General features: G+C 39.9%; 1 protein-coding gene across 6 annotated transcripts in view; it reads left to right on the top strand.

Moving 5' to 3' along the window:
• ATF1 (activating transcription factor 1) overlaps positions 1–18,031 on the top strand; it is an 84,681-nt gene that overhangs the window by 48,554 nt on the left and 18,096 nt on the right. For 4 of the 6 annotated variants that reach the window (XM_028125539.2, XM_028125542.2, XM_088026064.1 and 1 more), the window contains 2 exons: positions 1,875–1,994; positions 4,426–4,526. In XM_028125539.2, coding sequence (XP_027981340.1) covers positions 1,875–1,994; positions 4,426–4,526 — 221 coding nt within the window. The remainder of the gene's footprint in view (positions 1–1,874; positions 1,995–4,425; positions 4,527–18,031) is intronic. The other 2 variants (XM_028125541.2, XM_088026065.1) reach the window with 1 other exon arrangement.

Here is an 18,031-nt window from a genome sequence, read left to right on the forward strand (position 1 = left end):
ATGGTTACTCTAGAGCTGGACTCTAGATTTGTGAATTCTATTTTAACTCTTTAGTTTTTGTATCCCCTTATTGGGGTGCTGTCAGAAAGAGAGCCAGACATATGTTAAAGGTAGCAAGACAGATTTCATTCAGACTAATGAATGCAGTGGGGAAGAGAGACTGTAACACAAATTGAGTTCAAATCTACTGAAACAAAAGGTGAGAACCTTTTTAAATGCTGGGATGTGCTAAAGGAAAAGTACTGAAGATGTTAGGTTGGGAGGTTGGTCAATGTGATTAGGCCATCTGTGTTTGCTAATTGATGTTTATCAAAGTTAGACTTCTGCTGTCCCACAGAGACTGGGAGACAAGGGCCCTATTCTTCCTGATGATTAATTACATTTCAAAGGGATGGCTCCCAGGTTCTTGAGAAAAGACATTTCTGGGTTGTAGAAGATTTATATCTCAAAGATCAGAGAAGGGATTTATAACTGCAAGTTTTCTAAAGTAAATGCTCTAAGCAAAGTGAAATCAGGGACCTGTAGTCAGGTTTTAGCTGGAACAAATGGTAAATTTTTTTGGCAGCTTTGAGCCTTTTCAGGCAGGCATTTTCAGGGGGCTAGGGTCATCCTAGGGACATGGCCTTCAGCTGATAAAAGCTGTACTAGAATTTGGTTATGTCTCTTAGTTGTGTGACGGGTGATGGAGTTGTTTGTCCTGAGAGTTGGCAGGTCTCAGTACCTGGATAACATTTTATATACAAAATTTCATGACCTGGACATTCTGGGGGATGGTGAGGCTGGAATTTAATCCCATCTTGGGAAGAGGACAAGAACCTTCAATGAAGGGAATAATAAGGCATTGTTTGGGGGGCTTTTTGCAAACAAAATAAGAGGGGAGCTTATTTAGGAAGTTGACTTACAGGACCTGAGAAAGCAGCCCTGGATTTTATTTTGTTATTTAACTCCAAAATGAATGGTATGAACCAGTGTAATCCACAGGAAGGTGAGAGATCGCTGATAACTGTAAACATATAAAAAAGCTTCTTGGAAGAGGTAGAACTTGAGCTGAGCCTTGAAGAATGATGGGTGGGCTTTTCTTGGTTTAGCGTCTTAATTATGGTATTTCTATGAAACCCCATCTGATTTCCATGGAAATAAATTATAATCTCATGATTGAATTATTTATTTTTAAATATTTGATTTTTCTTTTTCTAATTTTCTTTTTTTTTTTTAAGATTTTATTTATTTAACAGAGAGAGAGAGAGAGAGAGCAGAAGCAGAGGGAGTGGAAAAGGGAGAAGTAGGCTCCCCGCTGAGCAGGAGCCTGATGCAGGGCTTGATCCCAGGACGCTGGGATCATGCCCTGAGCAGAAGGCAGACGCTTAACAACTGAGCCACCGAGGTGCCCCTAAATACTTGATTTTTCTTTAAAAACACTGCCCAAAGTAGGTATTTCTCTCACTTTTTGACTCTAGATTTCTGGATTGATTTTCAACCAGATCTCTTCAGATTAACATGTTCTAAAGAGCCTCTACATTTTTGCACAGTCAATTCTCTGTCTAAAATCTTCCAGCCCCCACCCCCATATTGCCCCTTCAGGGAGTTGTTTATCCTTTGAGACCCAGATGAAGTAGCACATTTTCTTTGCTCCCATGGTACAGTATTTTCTGTTTTTTCTGTCCTACTATAGCTTAGTCGGTTTGTTGTAATTCGTTTGTAATGTCAACCCCCTAGTATAGCGTCTGCCCCCTAGAAGATACCTAATGTTTGATTAAATAGATGTGGTTAATATCATAAGCTCTGAAATATGTTTTCCAGTGTTAAGAACTCAAGCTGTCTTATGTGCATAGGTATAATACATATTTGTTAATTGAATTTTTATTTGTTCTTAGATGGCATTAAGAGGATCTGCGCCAGTGACAATTATACCTCTTCCTGGAGAGCAAGTACAGGTTCAGGGGGTCATCCAGACAGCTCAGTCTTCTGTAATTCACCCACCACACGTGCAAACGGTACAAAAATTCAAAGACTTAGTGGTTGAGAGAGGGGACTTTTATACCCTGAGTCTTTGGACACATTGAAGTTGCTATAGTACAATATCATAAACCCAAGATAATAAAATTGTCTTAGAAATTAGACTATAGGACAAATGAGGCAAATAGAAAAGTTTGAGAATTTCTAGTTTCATGTATAGACTACCCAGTGAAAAAGTAAGACAATTTGGGGGGAAGTTATTGTTGGGAAATGAGACTTCCTTAAGGGAAAGCACCTTTTTGTCCCAGTGGTATCTTTCAGGAAAAGGAGAATTCTGAAGCAAGGGCGATGGTATTGGTGTCAGCAAAGTAATAAAAGTGCCTGCCTTATGCTTTGTGGAGGTTGAATAAGAGAGTTCTCTCATAGTAGAGGCAAGTTCTTATTTAGATCTGTCTACTTTCTTATTACCACCTGACAGCAGTAGAAAGGAAAGCGATCCTGGGTTCTTTTTCTTTCTACTCTTTCTCCCCATTTTATCTTCTGGCTCCTGTGAGTCTTAGAATGCCTTTGGTCATCCCTCATTTTTTCCTGCTCTTTATAAAGTATCTGGCAGTGTTGTCTGCTCTACAGCTGTGTCTTTAATGTGTTTTCCTGTATGAAAGGTGGCTACTGCATGGATTTTTGAGTTTTTATATGAAGATTTTACTCTTACTTGCCAGTGCTCTCATTAAAGAGAAATACTTGATCTTAGATACATAAGTAATCTCTTAGTTCCAGAAATCATTTTCTTGAGTTCAGTGGGAGACTTGGGAGTAAATTTAGGGACAGTGAAAATAGTTAAAGGTTTAGGTTAGATTGGTGTATCCATGATGCTTGAGGATATATTATAATATCCGTTACTATTTCTTAATTATTACAGGTCGTGACCAGTTCATCCTTTTTTGCCAAAAGATACAGATTTAATATAAGGTATAAATAAGTAGTTGTACACCAGAACTTGTTTTTGAAGGAGATTATAGAATATAAAACAGATTTCTCTGGAAACTTAAGATCTAAGTCTGATTCCTTTAGGGGAAAGCTTTCTATAGATAGTAATGTAGAGCAATGACTTGTTATGTCCTTTCTAGAAGCCTGTTTGGGTTATTTTATTTTTTAAAATAAAGATGAAACTGGGGGAAAAAAAATAAAGATGAAGTCAGGTGTCACAGTGCAACTTTGGACAAATGGAAATTTTAATATATTTTAAAAATTGAAAATAACTTGTTTTCTTAATAGTAAGATACCATTATAACTTAAAACTTGCATGTGGTTATTGTGTTGACATAATTTTAAAGGGCTTATTATTAATAGTTACCATTTAATATGTGTTGCTATATGCCATGCACTTAAGTGCTCTCCATGTATTAACTATTTAATTGTAAAGTGAGATAAACCCTAATAATTAGTACAGATTTCTAAATTACATGTTTATACCCGCCCTTGCAAGTGACCTCCATCTTGATAAACCTAATGATCTGTTCTCAGTCCTTGTTCACTTTACCTGTTAGCATCACTTGCCATAGTTGATCATTCTTTTTTAAAGATTTTATTTGTCAGAGAGAGAGAGAGTGCGTGCGTGCACAGAAGCAGGGGGAGTGGCAGGCAGAGGGAGAAGCAGGCTCCCCACTGAGCAAAGAGCCCGATGTGGGATTCAGTCCCAGGACTCTGGGATCATGACCTGAGCCAAAGGCAGACGCTTAACTGACTGAGCCACCCAGGTGTCCCAATCATTCTTTTTAATACACTGGTTTTGCTAGCTCTCTAGGACACGTCATTTATCTGGTATTCTTCCTGTCTCAGTGGTGGCTTGTTCTCGGTCTTACTTGCTGGTTCCTCCCCTTCCTCCCAACCTGTTAATGTTAGAGTGTAGTGTTCCTGGGTTTTATCGTTTGTCCTCTTCTCTGTATATTGAGCTCATCCAATCTTACGGCTTTAAGGATTATCTAAATAGCTGTGACTCCCAAGTTTATATGTCAGCTCTTCCCTGACTCAAAGGCTTGTATATTTAGCAGTCTCTGCCATGTTATTATCTAATAATTTGATAATAGTTGGATTTCTAATAGCGTTTCAAAGTTAGCATGTCCAGAATCCAAATCAGATTATTGATTTAAAAAAAAAAACTGAGTAATGTGCATCAGTTTAGAAATAGGGTGGAAATCAGAGACTGGTCTTTATAACTCTAGTAAAATAGTATTGCTTTATTTTAGGGACTTTCTTCTTAGTTCTGAGCATGCTGTATCGTATGTTCCTTTAAGTAGTTTGGGCCTCTGAAATAAATGTTGCTTTTTCTTTTGTTCCTTTCTTTTAGACCTTAGATTTAATGACAAATGAATTTGGGTGGCAGGAGACAGATCATATTTTCTGAAAGTAAAAATTAAATTGTTTTCCATCTGCATTGTTCATCACCGTAAAACCAGTTCTGTTTTCCAGGTATCATCTTTATCAGAAAGTGAGGAGTCTCAGGACTCATCAGACAGTATAGGCTCCTCACAGAAAGCCCACGGGATTCTAGCACGGCGCCCATCTTACAGGTGAGTACTCGTGTTTCAAATCCTACATGTGTTATATTATACTGATGAGTTGGAATGGTGCTGTGCAAAACAAACTATATAAGGAGGGAGCATGTGTCTGTATAGGACGGGAAATGTTAAGAGAGATAGATTTGAGCCAGATTATGAAGGGCCTAAATTGCTGTCCTGAAGAGGAATTTAGTCTTATCTTCTGGCAAAGTACTAGATTCCCATATTTACTTTTAGATAGTTAACTTTAATAGCAACATGAAAGAAGGACTGTAGATTTAAGGACTTGAACTAGCTTGTCTTCCCTTTCCTAGCTTCTTTACTGAAACACATTTTTCTGCATTGTGTGTAACTCCTGCACATACTTTAAGCCTTATTTCCTCCTGGAAGTCTTCTGATTACTTTCTTTCCAACTCCCAAGACCAAGTTAGGTCTTTCTTCTGTGGCATTCTTTTTACTGATCCCTGTTATAGTATTTATCTCATCCTGTTGGAATTCCAGTTAATAATACATGAGCCAGGGGCATCTGGCTGGCTCAGTCAGAAGACCATGCGACTCTTGATCTGGGGGGTTGTGAGTTCAAACCCCATGTTAGGTAAAGAGATTACTAAAAAGAAATAAACTAAAAAAAAAAAAAAATACACAGGCCATGCTCTTAAATAATTTTTTGCATTGCAGAGTGACTATGCAAGAGTAGATGCTCAATTATTACTTGTTGAACGAAACATCTAGAAGGTAGGAGGAAAGGGAGACAGAAAAGGATGAAATGCTATCTTTGAAAGCATATAAACAAACGCAGTAAGATTTTAGATATTATAAGAGAACTCTGTATAGGGTATAGTCATTCCTGCCTGGTTGGAATAAATAGGAAAGACTTCATAAAAGATGTCATTTGGATCACCACCAATCTGAAAGATTTTGTGAGATAGGGGCAGGAAGGGGTTTGGTAGCAGGAAAAGAGCTTAGGCTGAGGGACAGTGTAATCAAAGTATGATATGAAAGAGGTTGGCCTGTTTTCAAAATTGGGAACTTAAGGAAGAGGAGGTTTAGGAAGAAAAGGTAAACAAGAGCCAAATTTCTTAAAACCTTAGTACCATGTTAAGGAATTTGGACTCTATTGAATAAACAGTTAATGAACAAACAAATTTTGTGAATTCTGGCGGGGGTGGGGGTGGTTAAAAAGAAACCCTACTAAAATGAGCTCATAACCTGAAATTATAAAAAGCTGAAACAAATCCATTTTTAGCACGCAGCAGGAGATACAATAAATAGAATGAAACCACTGTAGAACTTCAGATAGTAAAATTACCAGGAACTATAAGTGTAATTAAAATTGAAAGACATAAAGAAGGAATCAAAACCCTCATACTAGAATAAGACACTGGGGGGATTTAAGAAAAAACTGAGTAAAACTTCTGGAAATGAAAAATGTAATTGCTAAAAACTGTTGAGGAATTTTAAGTGTTATACGGCAGACTAGGTATAATTGAGAGAATTAGGGACCTGGGAGCTACAGTTCCTAGTAAATGACCTAGAATGTCGAAGAACACTGCCAGCAGCTTTTCTCTAATGACTGAAATTTCTAAGACATGAATCTGTCAGCTTCAGAAAGCAAGGTCCCAAACAAGATAAATTAAAATAAACCTAAATCTAGATGTAACTTATTAGGTAAAACTGGAGAACACCAAAGATAACAATAAGCTTCTAAAGAAAAAAGATTACCCTAGAAAAGAATGACCATTAGACTTAACAGGTTTTGAATGTTAGTATTAAAAGGCAATGGACTAGAAAAAATATATATATTTTTAAAAGATTTTCCATTTATTTGAGAGAGAGAGAGCACGTGCACGTGCATGCACAGGCAGGGTGGGGGGAGGGACAGAGGGAGAAACAGACTTCCTGCTGAGCAGGCAGCCTGACATGGGGCTCGATTCCAGGACCCTGGGATCATGACCTGAGCCAAAGGCAGATACTTAACCGACTGAGCCACCCAGGTATCCCTAGGAAATCTTTAAATGACAAGAGAAAGTGACTGTCAGTCTGGAACTTTATACCCAACTGAACAATCACTCAAAAATAATGGTGAAATAAAAATCATTTCAAACTGATTTAAGACATTACTAAAGGGTATACCTCGGGAAGAAGAAAATTCCATCCAAATGGAAGGAATGTGAATATAAGAAAAAATGGTGAACTAACAAATGCACTGACTTTTGACTTTTTAGAAAGATAATAATGATCAGTTTAGGTAGTTTAAAAACAAAATGCAGGGCCCCTGGGTGGCGCAGTCAGTTAAGCGCCCGACTCTTGGATTTCGGCTCAGGTCGTGATCTCAGGGGTCATGAGGTTGAGCCCCATGTAGGGCTCAGCGCTGAGTCTGCTTGGGAGTCTCTCTCCCTCTCCCTCTGCTCCTCCTCCTCGTGTTCTCTCTCAAATAAATAAATAAATCTTTCTTAAAAATCCAGAGACTTATACCAGGCAGCAATATGTGCTTACTTATATGGTATTGATTAGACTTAACCTTAGATTGTTGGATGAAATCTCCAAACAAGGGGGCTTATCCAACACAAAACAGCTCCTGGATAAAATACTTGTTAATGTATTGTGCATTTATAGGAAGTAATAGAAATATCACCTTCCTGTAGTAAATAGAAAAACCATATTCATAATGTTAAAATTTAGTCTAATTGGCTTTATTAAGTAATTCATGAACTGGGCAGCATCCCATTTAGCAAGTAGAAGGGAGCTTTGAGGAGCTATACAAAATGGAAGGTTTCAGGGGCGCCTGGATGGCTCAGTCTGTTAAGCATCCGATTCTTGATTTCAGCTCAGGTCTTAATCTCAGGACCATGAGTTCAAGCTCTGCATTGGCCCCATGCCTGGGCATGGAGCCTGCTTAAAAAAAAGGGGGTGGGAAGCAAAATGGAAGGTTTTTATATGGGAAGGAGGATAGGGCAAGAGTTAAAAGTAAAAGGATTGTTCCAGTCAAGGTCTCTTTCCCTTAGGGGGGACAGCCAAGGGGTCTTATCAGGCAGATTTTCATCTTCCTTGGGCGGATGGGGAGGGGCCATGTGACAGATTACCTCACTGGTGCTCATCTGAAAATTTCTGACTAGTTATGACTACATTTCTGTGGGGGGAGGCTGAAACTGCAATTAGATTAAGTATTAAGCCCCAGTTTGGGGCTTGGCCTAAGTGATGTCATTTTGGGCCTTTGGTTTTCTTTTCAACGGTTCCTTCCTTTTGATCAGACTCAGCTTAACTGAGATGTGATCAAATTTTAAGGCATCAGTGCTGCTCTCAGCAGTCGAAAGTTCTCGTGGTTTTTGTTTTCTCTTTGTGTGATATCCAGACTTTTTTTTTTCTTCTTAATCTTTGTGATATTCAGGTTCACATTGTCTTTGTGTTTCAGTCTTTTTTTTTTTTTTTTTTTGAGAGAGAGAAAGAGGGAGGAGCTGAGGGAGAAACAGGCTCCCTGCTAAGCAGGGAGCCTGACATGGGGCTTGATCTCAGGACCCTGAGATCATGACTTGAGCCAAAGGCAGACGGTTAACTGACTGAACTACCTAGGTGCCCTTGTGTTTCAGTCTTAAGTGAGATCATTTGTTTGGTGGTTAGCGGCTATGAACATGCGTTGAAAGCTTTTGAGAGAATACAATGCACACAGGAGATTGTTACGATTACTCTTAAGTAGAATAATTGTCAATATTTGGGAGTGCACCGTAGAGCCATGGTCCCCAAGACCTAAACCAGTCAAAATCAAGTAAGTCAAAGAAAGAGCCTTGTGGAAGGAGTTACCTTTTTAAGCAGCCAAATGTCTTGTTCTGCAGTGTTTTGTAATTGACTTTCAACTTCTCCAAAAGTGTTAATCCAGGCCCAGCAGCAGGTGGTGTTGGGCACAGCACAGACACTCCTTGCTCAGCTAAAAGATGAATCGAGCTGTTCTGTTTTCAAGGACAACTTTTGCAAGAGGGTTTGCTGTTGCTTTAGCAACAGCTAATGCAATAAAAGTGTGAAGTCTTTTATTTTATTTATTTATTAGAGAGTGAGTAAGCACAAGCAGGGGGCGGAGGGAGAGGGAGAAGCAGATTCCCCGCTGAGCAGGGAGCCTGATGCGGGACTCGGTCCCAGGACCCTGAGATCATGATCTGAGCCAAAGGCAGACACTTAACTGATTGAGCCACCCAGGTGCCCCTGTGAACTCTTGATCCATTTCTTGGGTGGAAGCTAGATTCCTTGATGTAAGCTACTTCTTCAAGCTACTTGGTTTGATCTAGGGATCTCCAGCATCTGTATAGGACCAGGTGTCAGGTAGAGCCTTCTTTAGCCATGTAGTATAGTGTGTACTCAAGGCTACCTTCTAGTTTTGCAGCAGTGTCAGTAGTCAGGAGCACTTGGTAGGGTGCTTTCCAACAGGGCTTGAAAGCTGGGTGTTTGTTTCTGTTTCGTTTTGATTTATTTTTTTATGGTAACCTTTCTGAAATACCAGTCATCAGACTCTAGACTGTGACCAACAGGATCCTTTGATAAGGTGAGGGAAAGTTCCTTTAACCTGTTGATGATAGGCTTTATTTATTTATTTATTTTTAAGGATTTTATTTATGTATTTGACAGAGAGACACAGAGAGAGAGGGAGGGAACACAAGCAGGGGGAGTGGGAGAGGGAGACGCAGGCTTCCCGCGGAGCAGGGAGCCCGATGCAGGGCTCAGTCCCAGGACCCTGGGATCATGACCTGAGCAGACGCTTAACCACTGAGCCACCCAGGCGCCCCGATGATAGGCTTTAGTATAAGACATTAAAGACTTACAGTAACTGGTTACACTAGCACGAGACAACCAGGAATCAGCAGAAAGTTGTATGCCCATAGCCGCGGTCTACGGGCGACTGTCTCCCGTGGAGTGAGTTTGAGCAGAGCCAGTGGCAACACCTTAGGCCAAGGGAGTCCAGCAGTTTCAGCAAGCTTAGAGATTTTGAGAATTTCTTTAGTTCTTTCAGCCTTGCCTGATGATTGAGGGTGATAAGGGCAGTGATGATGCCAAGATGTTTGTAAGGCCTTTATCAAGGCTTGAATGATTTGCCCAGTGACGTGGGCACCTCAACGGGAGGTATAGCCTAAGCGGGAAACACGTTTTCTAAAGGTTTTGTTTGTTTTCCCCTGCTGCAAGACTAATGCCCTCACACTGGCAAACTTCAGTCTATCTCTAGAAAATACCGATAACCCCCGTATTAGGTGGCAGGTGTTCAAAGTGGTTGGAAAGATGAAGTTTGAGGCCTCTGGAAACAAAAAGTTTTTCCAGGATTATGGAAAATTTCCAGGTTAGACATGGATGGTAAACTGTTTTTTGCAGTCTTATAGAAGTCTCCACAGCATAATGTTTATTTGTAATTTGAGTCTTCTTAAACATATCATGGTGGGTGAAGATATGTAAAAACCAAAAAATGAGATTTGCCAGAAAGTGGGAAAGAACCCAGTGGCCCATCTTGGGTTTCTCATAGCCCTAACTACTCTACTCCATCTTAATTTCTCTGATGTAGGAGTAGGCTGTTGCCAGGTTAGAAGGACATCATGACAGCAGAAGTCTGGCATTGAGGGGCCCATTTTTGCAGAAGCAGAATAAACTTTATCCACATGTGCCACGGTCTTAAATAAAAAGGCTTAAAGTTACTTATTTGACAGTGCTTCCCATGTAGTTTACATATCAAATAATCCTAATTAGTTTAATAAATTCTTTGGGATATTCCTGGTCAAAAAGACTTTATTTAGAACTTAATTTTGGGGGTAAGTGGCTGGCTCAGTCTTGATCTCAGGGTCATAAGTTCAAGCCCCATGTTGGGTGTAGAGATTACTTAAAAATAAAATCTTTTAAAAAAAAATTTTGGGAAGTTTGTCAAAAATATAAAAACTTTTGGGGCCCCTGGGTGGCTCAGTCAGTTAAGCATCTGCCTTGGGCTCAGGTCAGGATCCCGGAGTCCCAAGATCAAGCCCCACATTGGGCTCCCTGCTTAGCAGGGAGCCTGTTTCTCCCTCTCTCTCTGCTGCTCTCCCTGCTCTCTCAAATAAATTAAAAAAAAAAAAATATATATATATATATATATATATATAACATTTGAAAGGAAAAAAACTTATATTTGAAAGATTTTTTTTATTTTTTAGTGAGAGAGAAAGCACACACACAGGGGAAGGGCAGAGGGAGAGAGAATCTCCAGCGGATTCCTGCCAAATAGAGCCCAACACCTCAATCCCACCACCCCGAAACCATGACCTGAGCCGAAACCAAGAGTTGGACGTTCAACTGACTGAGCCTCCCCAGGCGCCCTTTGAAAATAGGTTTTAAAGCACTTGCCTAAACAGGATAACAGATGGTTATGAAACTTTAAAAGGTAAAGAAATTTTCACAGTCTTATCAAAATCAGACCAAAGTCCAAGAAAACTTTGTTATTTTAACAGAGAAAGAAAACCAAATTCTAATTTTGCACCAGGTTACTTTCGATACTAAAACTCATTGTTTTGGGGCGCCTGGGTGGCTCAGTTGTTAAGCATCTGCCTTCGGCTCAGGTCACAATCCCAGGGTCCTGGGATCGAGCCCCGCATCAGACTCCCTGCTCAGTGGAAGCCTGCTTCTCCCTCTCCCACTCCCCCTGCTTGTGTTCCCTGTCTCGCTGTGTCTCTCTCTGTCAAATAAATTAAAAAAAAAAAAAAAATCTTAAAAAAAAAAAAACAAACTTATTGTTTTAAAAAGATTTTTTTTTATTTGACAGAGAAAGAACACAAGCAGGGGGAGCGGCAGGCAGGGAGAGAAGCAGGCTCCCCTCAGAGCTAGGAGCCCGATGTGGGGCTCAATCCCAGGACCCCAGCATCCTGACCTGAGCCAAAGGTAGACACTTTAACTGACTAGGCAGACTCATTTTAAAAAATTTATTTTAATCTTAACCAACTGGACCCACACATTGAAATTCCTTTTCCCCAAAGATTCCTCTGCCACAAACCATCTACAACATTTTTTTCTACATTCTGATTTTGTCCTGTTTTTCTTCTTTAGACAACACCAGCCTCATTTTAGGACCAAAAAAGAAAAAGTATATTTCTCCTACCTTTTTTTTTCATTGAAAGCACATCCTACTTTCCTAGCATCTGGAGATATTTTCCTTACTAGTTTTAGTTATACATATTAATTAGAATTCTTAACCCTTAGAAGCCATAATTTCTAGTGAAAACTAAGAAGTAAGCAACTGTGAACTGTTATACAAGCATTCTTTAAATTTGCAAATTTATTAATTTCAAAATTTCCAAAAGCATGTCTTTAAAAATTTGCCAGTGTAGCATTAACATATCTAAATATCTTTTAGTTTCTCTGTAATAAGCCAGAAGTAGATAAACTTTTGTTTAGTTATTAATGTTGCAGTATTTTGTCTTATTTGGAAATGATTTAGCTAACGAGTTTAGTGTTTTAATTCAGTTACTCTAACTCAGTAAAACTTCAAGGTTTTAGATTAAAACCCCCCCCAATAAATAGGGAAAACTATTTAAATAGACCTAGTATCACTGAAAAGTTCATTTATGAACTTTTATCTTGCATATATCTATTTAATTTGTCCTTAAAAATTATGTGTAGTTTACCTACAGAAACTTCATTAAACATTAGACAAAGCCAGCCGTTATCCTAAGCTATTATTTTATTTGTTGTTGACAGAATAAAAGATAACAGGAACCTACACAGAATAAGTTTCGTATTTAATGTGGATGATTTTAAAGACATGTCTGTCTAAATAGCCTTTCCCCCTTTTGTTTTTTTCTTGATTAAGAATTACCTCCATTAAGGGGCACCTGGGTGGCTCAGTCCATTAAGCGTCTGCCTTCGGTTCAGGTCATGATCCCCGGGGTCCTGGGATCAAGTCCCGCATCGGGCTCCCTGCTCAGCGGGGAGCCTGCTTCTCCCTCTCCCACTCCCCCTGCTTGTGTTCCCTCTCTCACTGTGTCTTCCTCTGTCAAATAAATAAATAAAATCTTTAAAAAAAAAAAAAAAAAGAATTGGGCTGGTGACTGAAGAACACCAAAGGACTGACACGCCCATCCACTTAGGGAAATATCTTCTTTCCCTCTGGGTACATTCAGCTTAGGGGATAAGGCCTTAAAAAAAAATTCCTGTCAGGGGTGCCTGGGTGGCTCAGTCAGTTAAGTGTCTGCCTTCGGCTCAGGTCATAATCCCGGGGTCCTGGGATCGAGCCCCGCATGGGGCTCCCTGCTTGGCGGGGAGCCTGTTCCTCCCTCTGCCTGCCGCTCCCCCTGCTTGTGCTCAGTTGGTTCTCTCTCTCTCTGACAAAGTCTTTAAAAAAAAATTCCTATCAGCCTTTCAATATCAGCTTCTAGTTTGGCCACATTTCTGATTATAGAGTTATTAAATCTTTTCAAATATCTTGTCAGGTGTCAGCTGGAAAGAGAGTAAATATTTCTGTCAACCTAATGGACCCAACATGCCTCCTCAATGAGGGGAGTGAGAGATACTATTCTTAAGATCCAGAGTTACTCCCAAAGACAGCCAAAAACAGACAGCCTCATGTCCCAGACAGGCAGAAAGCTAAGCCAGGGTCTTGGGAAGTAACAAGACAAACAAAAAAGGAAATAGCTATTCCCAGGAGAGAAAGAATCATTATCCACTGAGTCTGGATTTGGAAACAAAGGACAAGATGAAGTTTTATTTCCCCTCTTTCAGTTGGACTTTGGAGATAATCTCTTTACGGAAACCCTTGTGGGCCCTCCTGAGTTTTAAGAAATTTTTTTTTAACTGTGGCCCTTAGTTCATACTTAGAGCAAGGAGTAAGAGATACCTGAAGAGGATCACCGGTAGCCTCAAGTGGTCTTAGTTCAAAAGGTCACAGTCTTTTGAGGAGAATGGAAAGGCAGTTCAGTCGGAAGCTGGCTCGGAGGAGTAATCAGGGACGGGGGAGCAGTAGGATTTACATCAGTCTTACAGCCTTGTTTTAGGTAACTTTTCTCTTTCATTAGCTTTTTGCCATGAATCTTTTAATGAGACTATTTTGGAATTTTGAAATCTTTTGGAGGCTGCTTCTTGCCAATTAAAACAGGTAACGATTGCTTTCAAGTGCAAAGCTTCTTAAATGAATGATCTTGTCTAATTCAACGTTCCTTATAACAGCCATTGTAATTCCATGTTGTTTCAGTAAAAAAAAAATGTTTAATCTTGCTAGGTATCTGTAACTGCGGGACTATAGTGCTTAGACATAAAATAAGCAGGTGTGCTGGAAGGTGGCACACTCAACTCTGTAGATATAAGGGATCCCATCTGTTTTAACTAGGCCTTTGGGTTTCTCAGAGCCAAACTGATACCTAAGAGGGACTTGCCGTAGGGTTGAGATTCATGGGTTGTTTTGCAGTGTACCTCACTGCAAGTTTTCGTGAGGTCGGTGAGTGAACTCGCGTTCCTTGACCAGTTTATTCGAACCTTGGGAGTCTTTTGAGTTAGGTGGCAAGTGCTCTAACAGCTCTTGAATGCTTTGACCGGTGCCCACCAATTTTTGTGGCTTTTCAGTTTCTGAAATCCCACTAGCGATAACCTTTATTTACACAGAACAAGACAACCAAACATGCACCTCAGCACACCAGCAGTAACCAAAACATGTTGCTGTGGAGTGGCCAAGGCCAAGAGAATTCTTTGTGTACCACCAGCAATTCCCAGTGTGAACTAAGCCAGCCTACGAACTGGAACTAGGAAAGGATTCCAAGGTGGAAGTGTGGGCTGAACCAAGGGTTAAGAACTGGTACTCCCTTAGAACCTCCTCAGTCTAGCCTGACTCACTAACCCTTGACTGGGAAGTCAGATTGGCAGCTGGATGCAAAAAGAGCAGAGCTAAAACAGAGGGACTTACCAAGGGCCCTCAGATATGTCGAGAAAGAGTGAACTCTGAAGGGTTTGTGGGGCTCCATGCCTGTGTTTTTTATTGTCCCCAGATGCTGCCAGAAATTCACGTTTGATCCCAACACCACCAAATCTGTGAAACAGAATTCAGCCACGTAAATTTGAAGATCTAATTGGCTTTATTAAATAACTCGTGAATTAAGCAGCATCCCATCTGGCAAACGGAGGGGAACTCCGAGAATCTGTACAAAATGGAAGGTTTTTATAGGAAGAAGGGTAGGGCAGGAAAGTTTTAGCAAATGAAATGAATAGACTGTTCCAGGCAAGGTCTCTTTCTCTTAGTGAGAAGATACAGATTACCTCACCTTCCTTTGGGGGCTGGAGAGGGCCCATGTCACACTCATTGGCACTGATCTGAAAACTTCTGGCTAATTAACACCACATTTCTGGGGGAAGCTGAAACTGGAATTAGATATTAAGTCTTGGGTTGGGGACTCGGCCTAAGTGATACCATTTGGGGCCTGTGGTTTTCTTTTTAACAATACAAATATATGAACTGAAACCAGAGTGGGAAGCAGAAGCAAGCATGAAAACCAAGGTACACCCATTACTTTAGATCTTCTGCAGGAAGGGACTCTGAACCTGAGATTTCTGTATTAAGCTGGGATCCCTGTAGGAGGCTAGAACCTCTGAAAGGAAGCTTCCCTAAATTAAGCTTTCTGGATTACACCAGATTAGGATCAACCAAATAAGAATTCACAGTGAAAAATCATCAAACATACAAGGAAATAAACTACCATTAGTGAGAATCAACTCAATAAATGCAGGAAAAGTATTTGATAAAATTCAGCACCCATTGCTTCTCGGCCTTTTGGCTAAGATCGATTGTAGTAAAATTCAGCAGCCATTCATAAATGTTTAGAAAATAAGAAAATGGGCTTCCCTAGCATTTGGGGGAACTGAACTACACATAGGACAAACAATGGCTGAAGTCCCAGATTGACCAGTAATTCATGGTGCACATGGGGACCAGATCTGAATAACACTGCAAAGGCTTAGAAAACTGAACTGATGTTGGAACCACAGTCCACTGAATGCTGGTCAGAACTTGTGGCCTGGATGCAACTAGGTTGATAGCATGATAAAACAATATCAGATATTCTCCATAGGGTTTAAACAGGATCTCAGAGTCTGATATCATAATACTGAAAATGTCCTAAATTACTTGGCATACAGAGAACCTGGAAGAATCTTAACTGCTTGGGAAGACTGTCAGCAGATGCCATAGATGTTGGAATTATATGACAAAAACTTCAAAGGAGCTATTATTAAAATGTTCTAGTAAGCGTGAATTCTCCTAAAATGAATGGAAAGATAGAAACTCCTAGCAAAAAAGTACAAGATATAAAGAGAACCAAATAGAAATTTTAGAGCTGAAAAATACAGTAACAGAAATAAAACCTCACTGGATGAGTTCAGTAGGAGAATAAAGATAAGGAGACAGCCAGCTTCAAAGATAGTTCATTGGAGATAATCCAATCTGAACAATAGAAATTAGACAAACTCACTAATTCCCAGGGACTTATGAGACAATACCAAAAGTTCTAAAATTTGTGGGTCATAGGAGAAGGAAAAGTGTGTTGCAGAAAAAATATTTAAACAATAGCCCGAATGTTCCCATATTTGGTGAAACCCACAGATTCAAAAAGCTCAGCAGAGGCGCCTGGGTGGCACAGTCGGTTAAGTGGACTCTTGGTTTCGGTTCGTGATCTCAGGGTCATGAAATCCAGCTCCGTGTTGGGCCCGGCGTGAAGTCCGCTTAAGACTCCCTCTCCCTCTGCCCCACCCCCCTGTGCTCGCTTGTTCTCTCTCTCAAATAAATAAATCTTAAAAAAAAAAAAAAAAGGGCTCAGGAAATTCTAAGCCATAGGTAAACACAAAGAAACCCCTACCCAGGCAGGTCATAATCAAACTGCTGAAAAGTAAAGACAAAGAACACTCTTGTGAGCAGCCACATTACTTAAAAGGGAACAGTGTGAATCATTCCAATTTCTCATCAAAACCAAGGAGGCTAGAAGAAAGTGAAAATTTTTAAAGTGTTGAAAGAAAAAAAATCGTCAATCCAGAATTCTTTATCTAGTGAAAATATCACTCAGAAATGGTAGGTGAAATAAATATTCTCAGATGAGAGAAAACTAAGTAGTCATTGACAGCAGACCTGCTCTAAAGTAACTGCTAAGAAAGTTCTTAAGACAGAAACTTGGAAGGTTCGGAATGAAGAAACAGCAACATCAAGATCTGGGCAAGTATAATGAACTATTCTCCTCCTCCTGAATTCTTGAAACTATGTTTGGTTGACAAGAAGATGGCATTGTCTGGTGGGGCTTTCAGTGTATGCACATGTAATATATAAGACAACTACAACATAAAGGGGTAGAGAGACTCAATATGGTGGTAAGTTTTCTAAATTTCACTTGACATGGTAAAACAGTGGTTCTAGGGACGCCTGGGTGGCTCAGTCGGTTGAGTGTCTGCCTTAGGCTCAGGTCATGATCCCAGGGTCCTGGGGAGTTTGCTTCTCCCTCTGCCTGCTGCATCCCCTCGCACCCTCCCCCCCCCCCGCTTGTGCACATACACGCTCACTTGCTCTCTGGCAAATAAAAAAATCTTTAAAAAAAAAACAGCGGTTCTGTGTAGACAAGGTATCTATATTATAACTCCTTAGAGCAATTACTAAATTATGTTAAGAGATTTAGTCGAATATATGATAAATTAAAATGGAGTTCTGAAAAATCTTCAGATAACCCAAAAGAATACAGATGACTTTTTATTTTTATTTATTTTTTAAGTAAGCTCTGTGCCCAACATGGGACTTAAACTCACAACTCTGAAAATCAGGAGTTGCATAATCTGGCTGAGCCAGCCAGGCACCCCCAGAAGAATTTTAAAAAAAATAAAAGCAAATAATTGGTAGATCAAGTGATAGCAGTATTTATATTAAGAAGACATGGATTTAACTCACTAATTAAAAGAGATAATAAAACCAAAGACCAATATTCCTCATGAATATAAACACAGAGATCCCTAGCAAAATATGACCTTAGCAAACAAATCCAACATATAAAAGGTATTATACATGATTATCAAGTAGGATTTTATCCCAGGAATGCAAGATTGGCTTAATATCTGAAAATCAAGGGTGCCTGGGTGGCTCAGTCGGTTAAACATCTGTCTCCAGCTCAGGTCATGATCCAAGGTCCTGGGATCGAGTCCCGCATTGGGCTCCCTGCTCAGTAGGGAGTCTGCTTCTCCCTCTGCCTGCTTGTGCTCTCTCTCTCTCTCTCTCTCTATCAAATAAAATCTTTTCAAAAAAAATCTGAAAATCAGTTAATGTAATACATCGTATTTATAGAATAAGAACAGAAAATATATGGTCATCTCAGCAGACACCGAAAAAGCATTTGACAAATCAAGTACCCTTTAATGATAAAGATGCTCATCAAACAAATAGAAGGGAGCTCTTCAGCCTAATAAAGCACCTGTACAAAAGCCCATAGCCAACAGCATATGTAATGGTGGAAAACTGAATATTTTCTCCCTAACATCACAAATGCAACAAGGCTGTGGATGTCTGCTCTTAA

The sequence above is a fragment of the Eumetopias jubatus genome, unplaced genomic scaffold, assembly GCF_037043125.1.
Source record: "Eumetopias jubatus isolate StellerSeaLion01/CBP00866 unplaced genomic scaffold, mEumJub1_p1.0 scaffold_8, whole genome shotgun sequence".
Classification (NCBI taxonomy): Eukaryota; Metazoa; Chordata; class Mammalia; order Carnivora; family Otariidae; genus Eumetopias; species Eumetopias jubatus.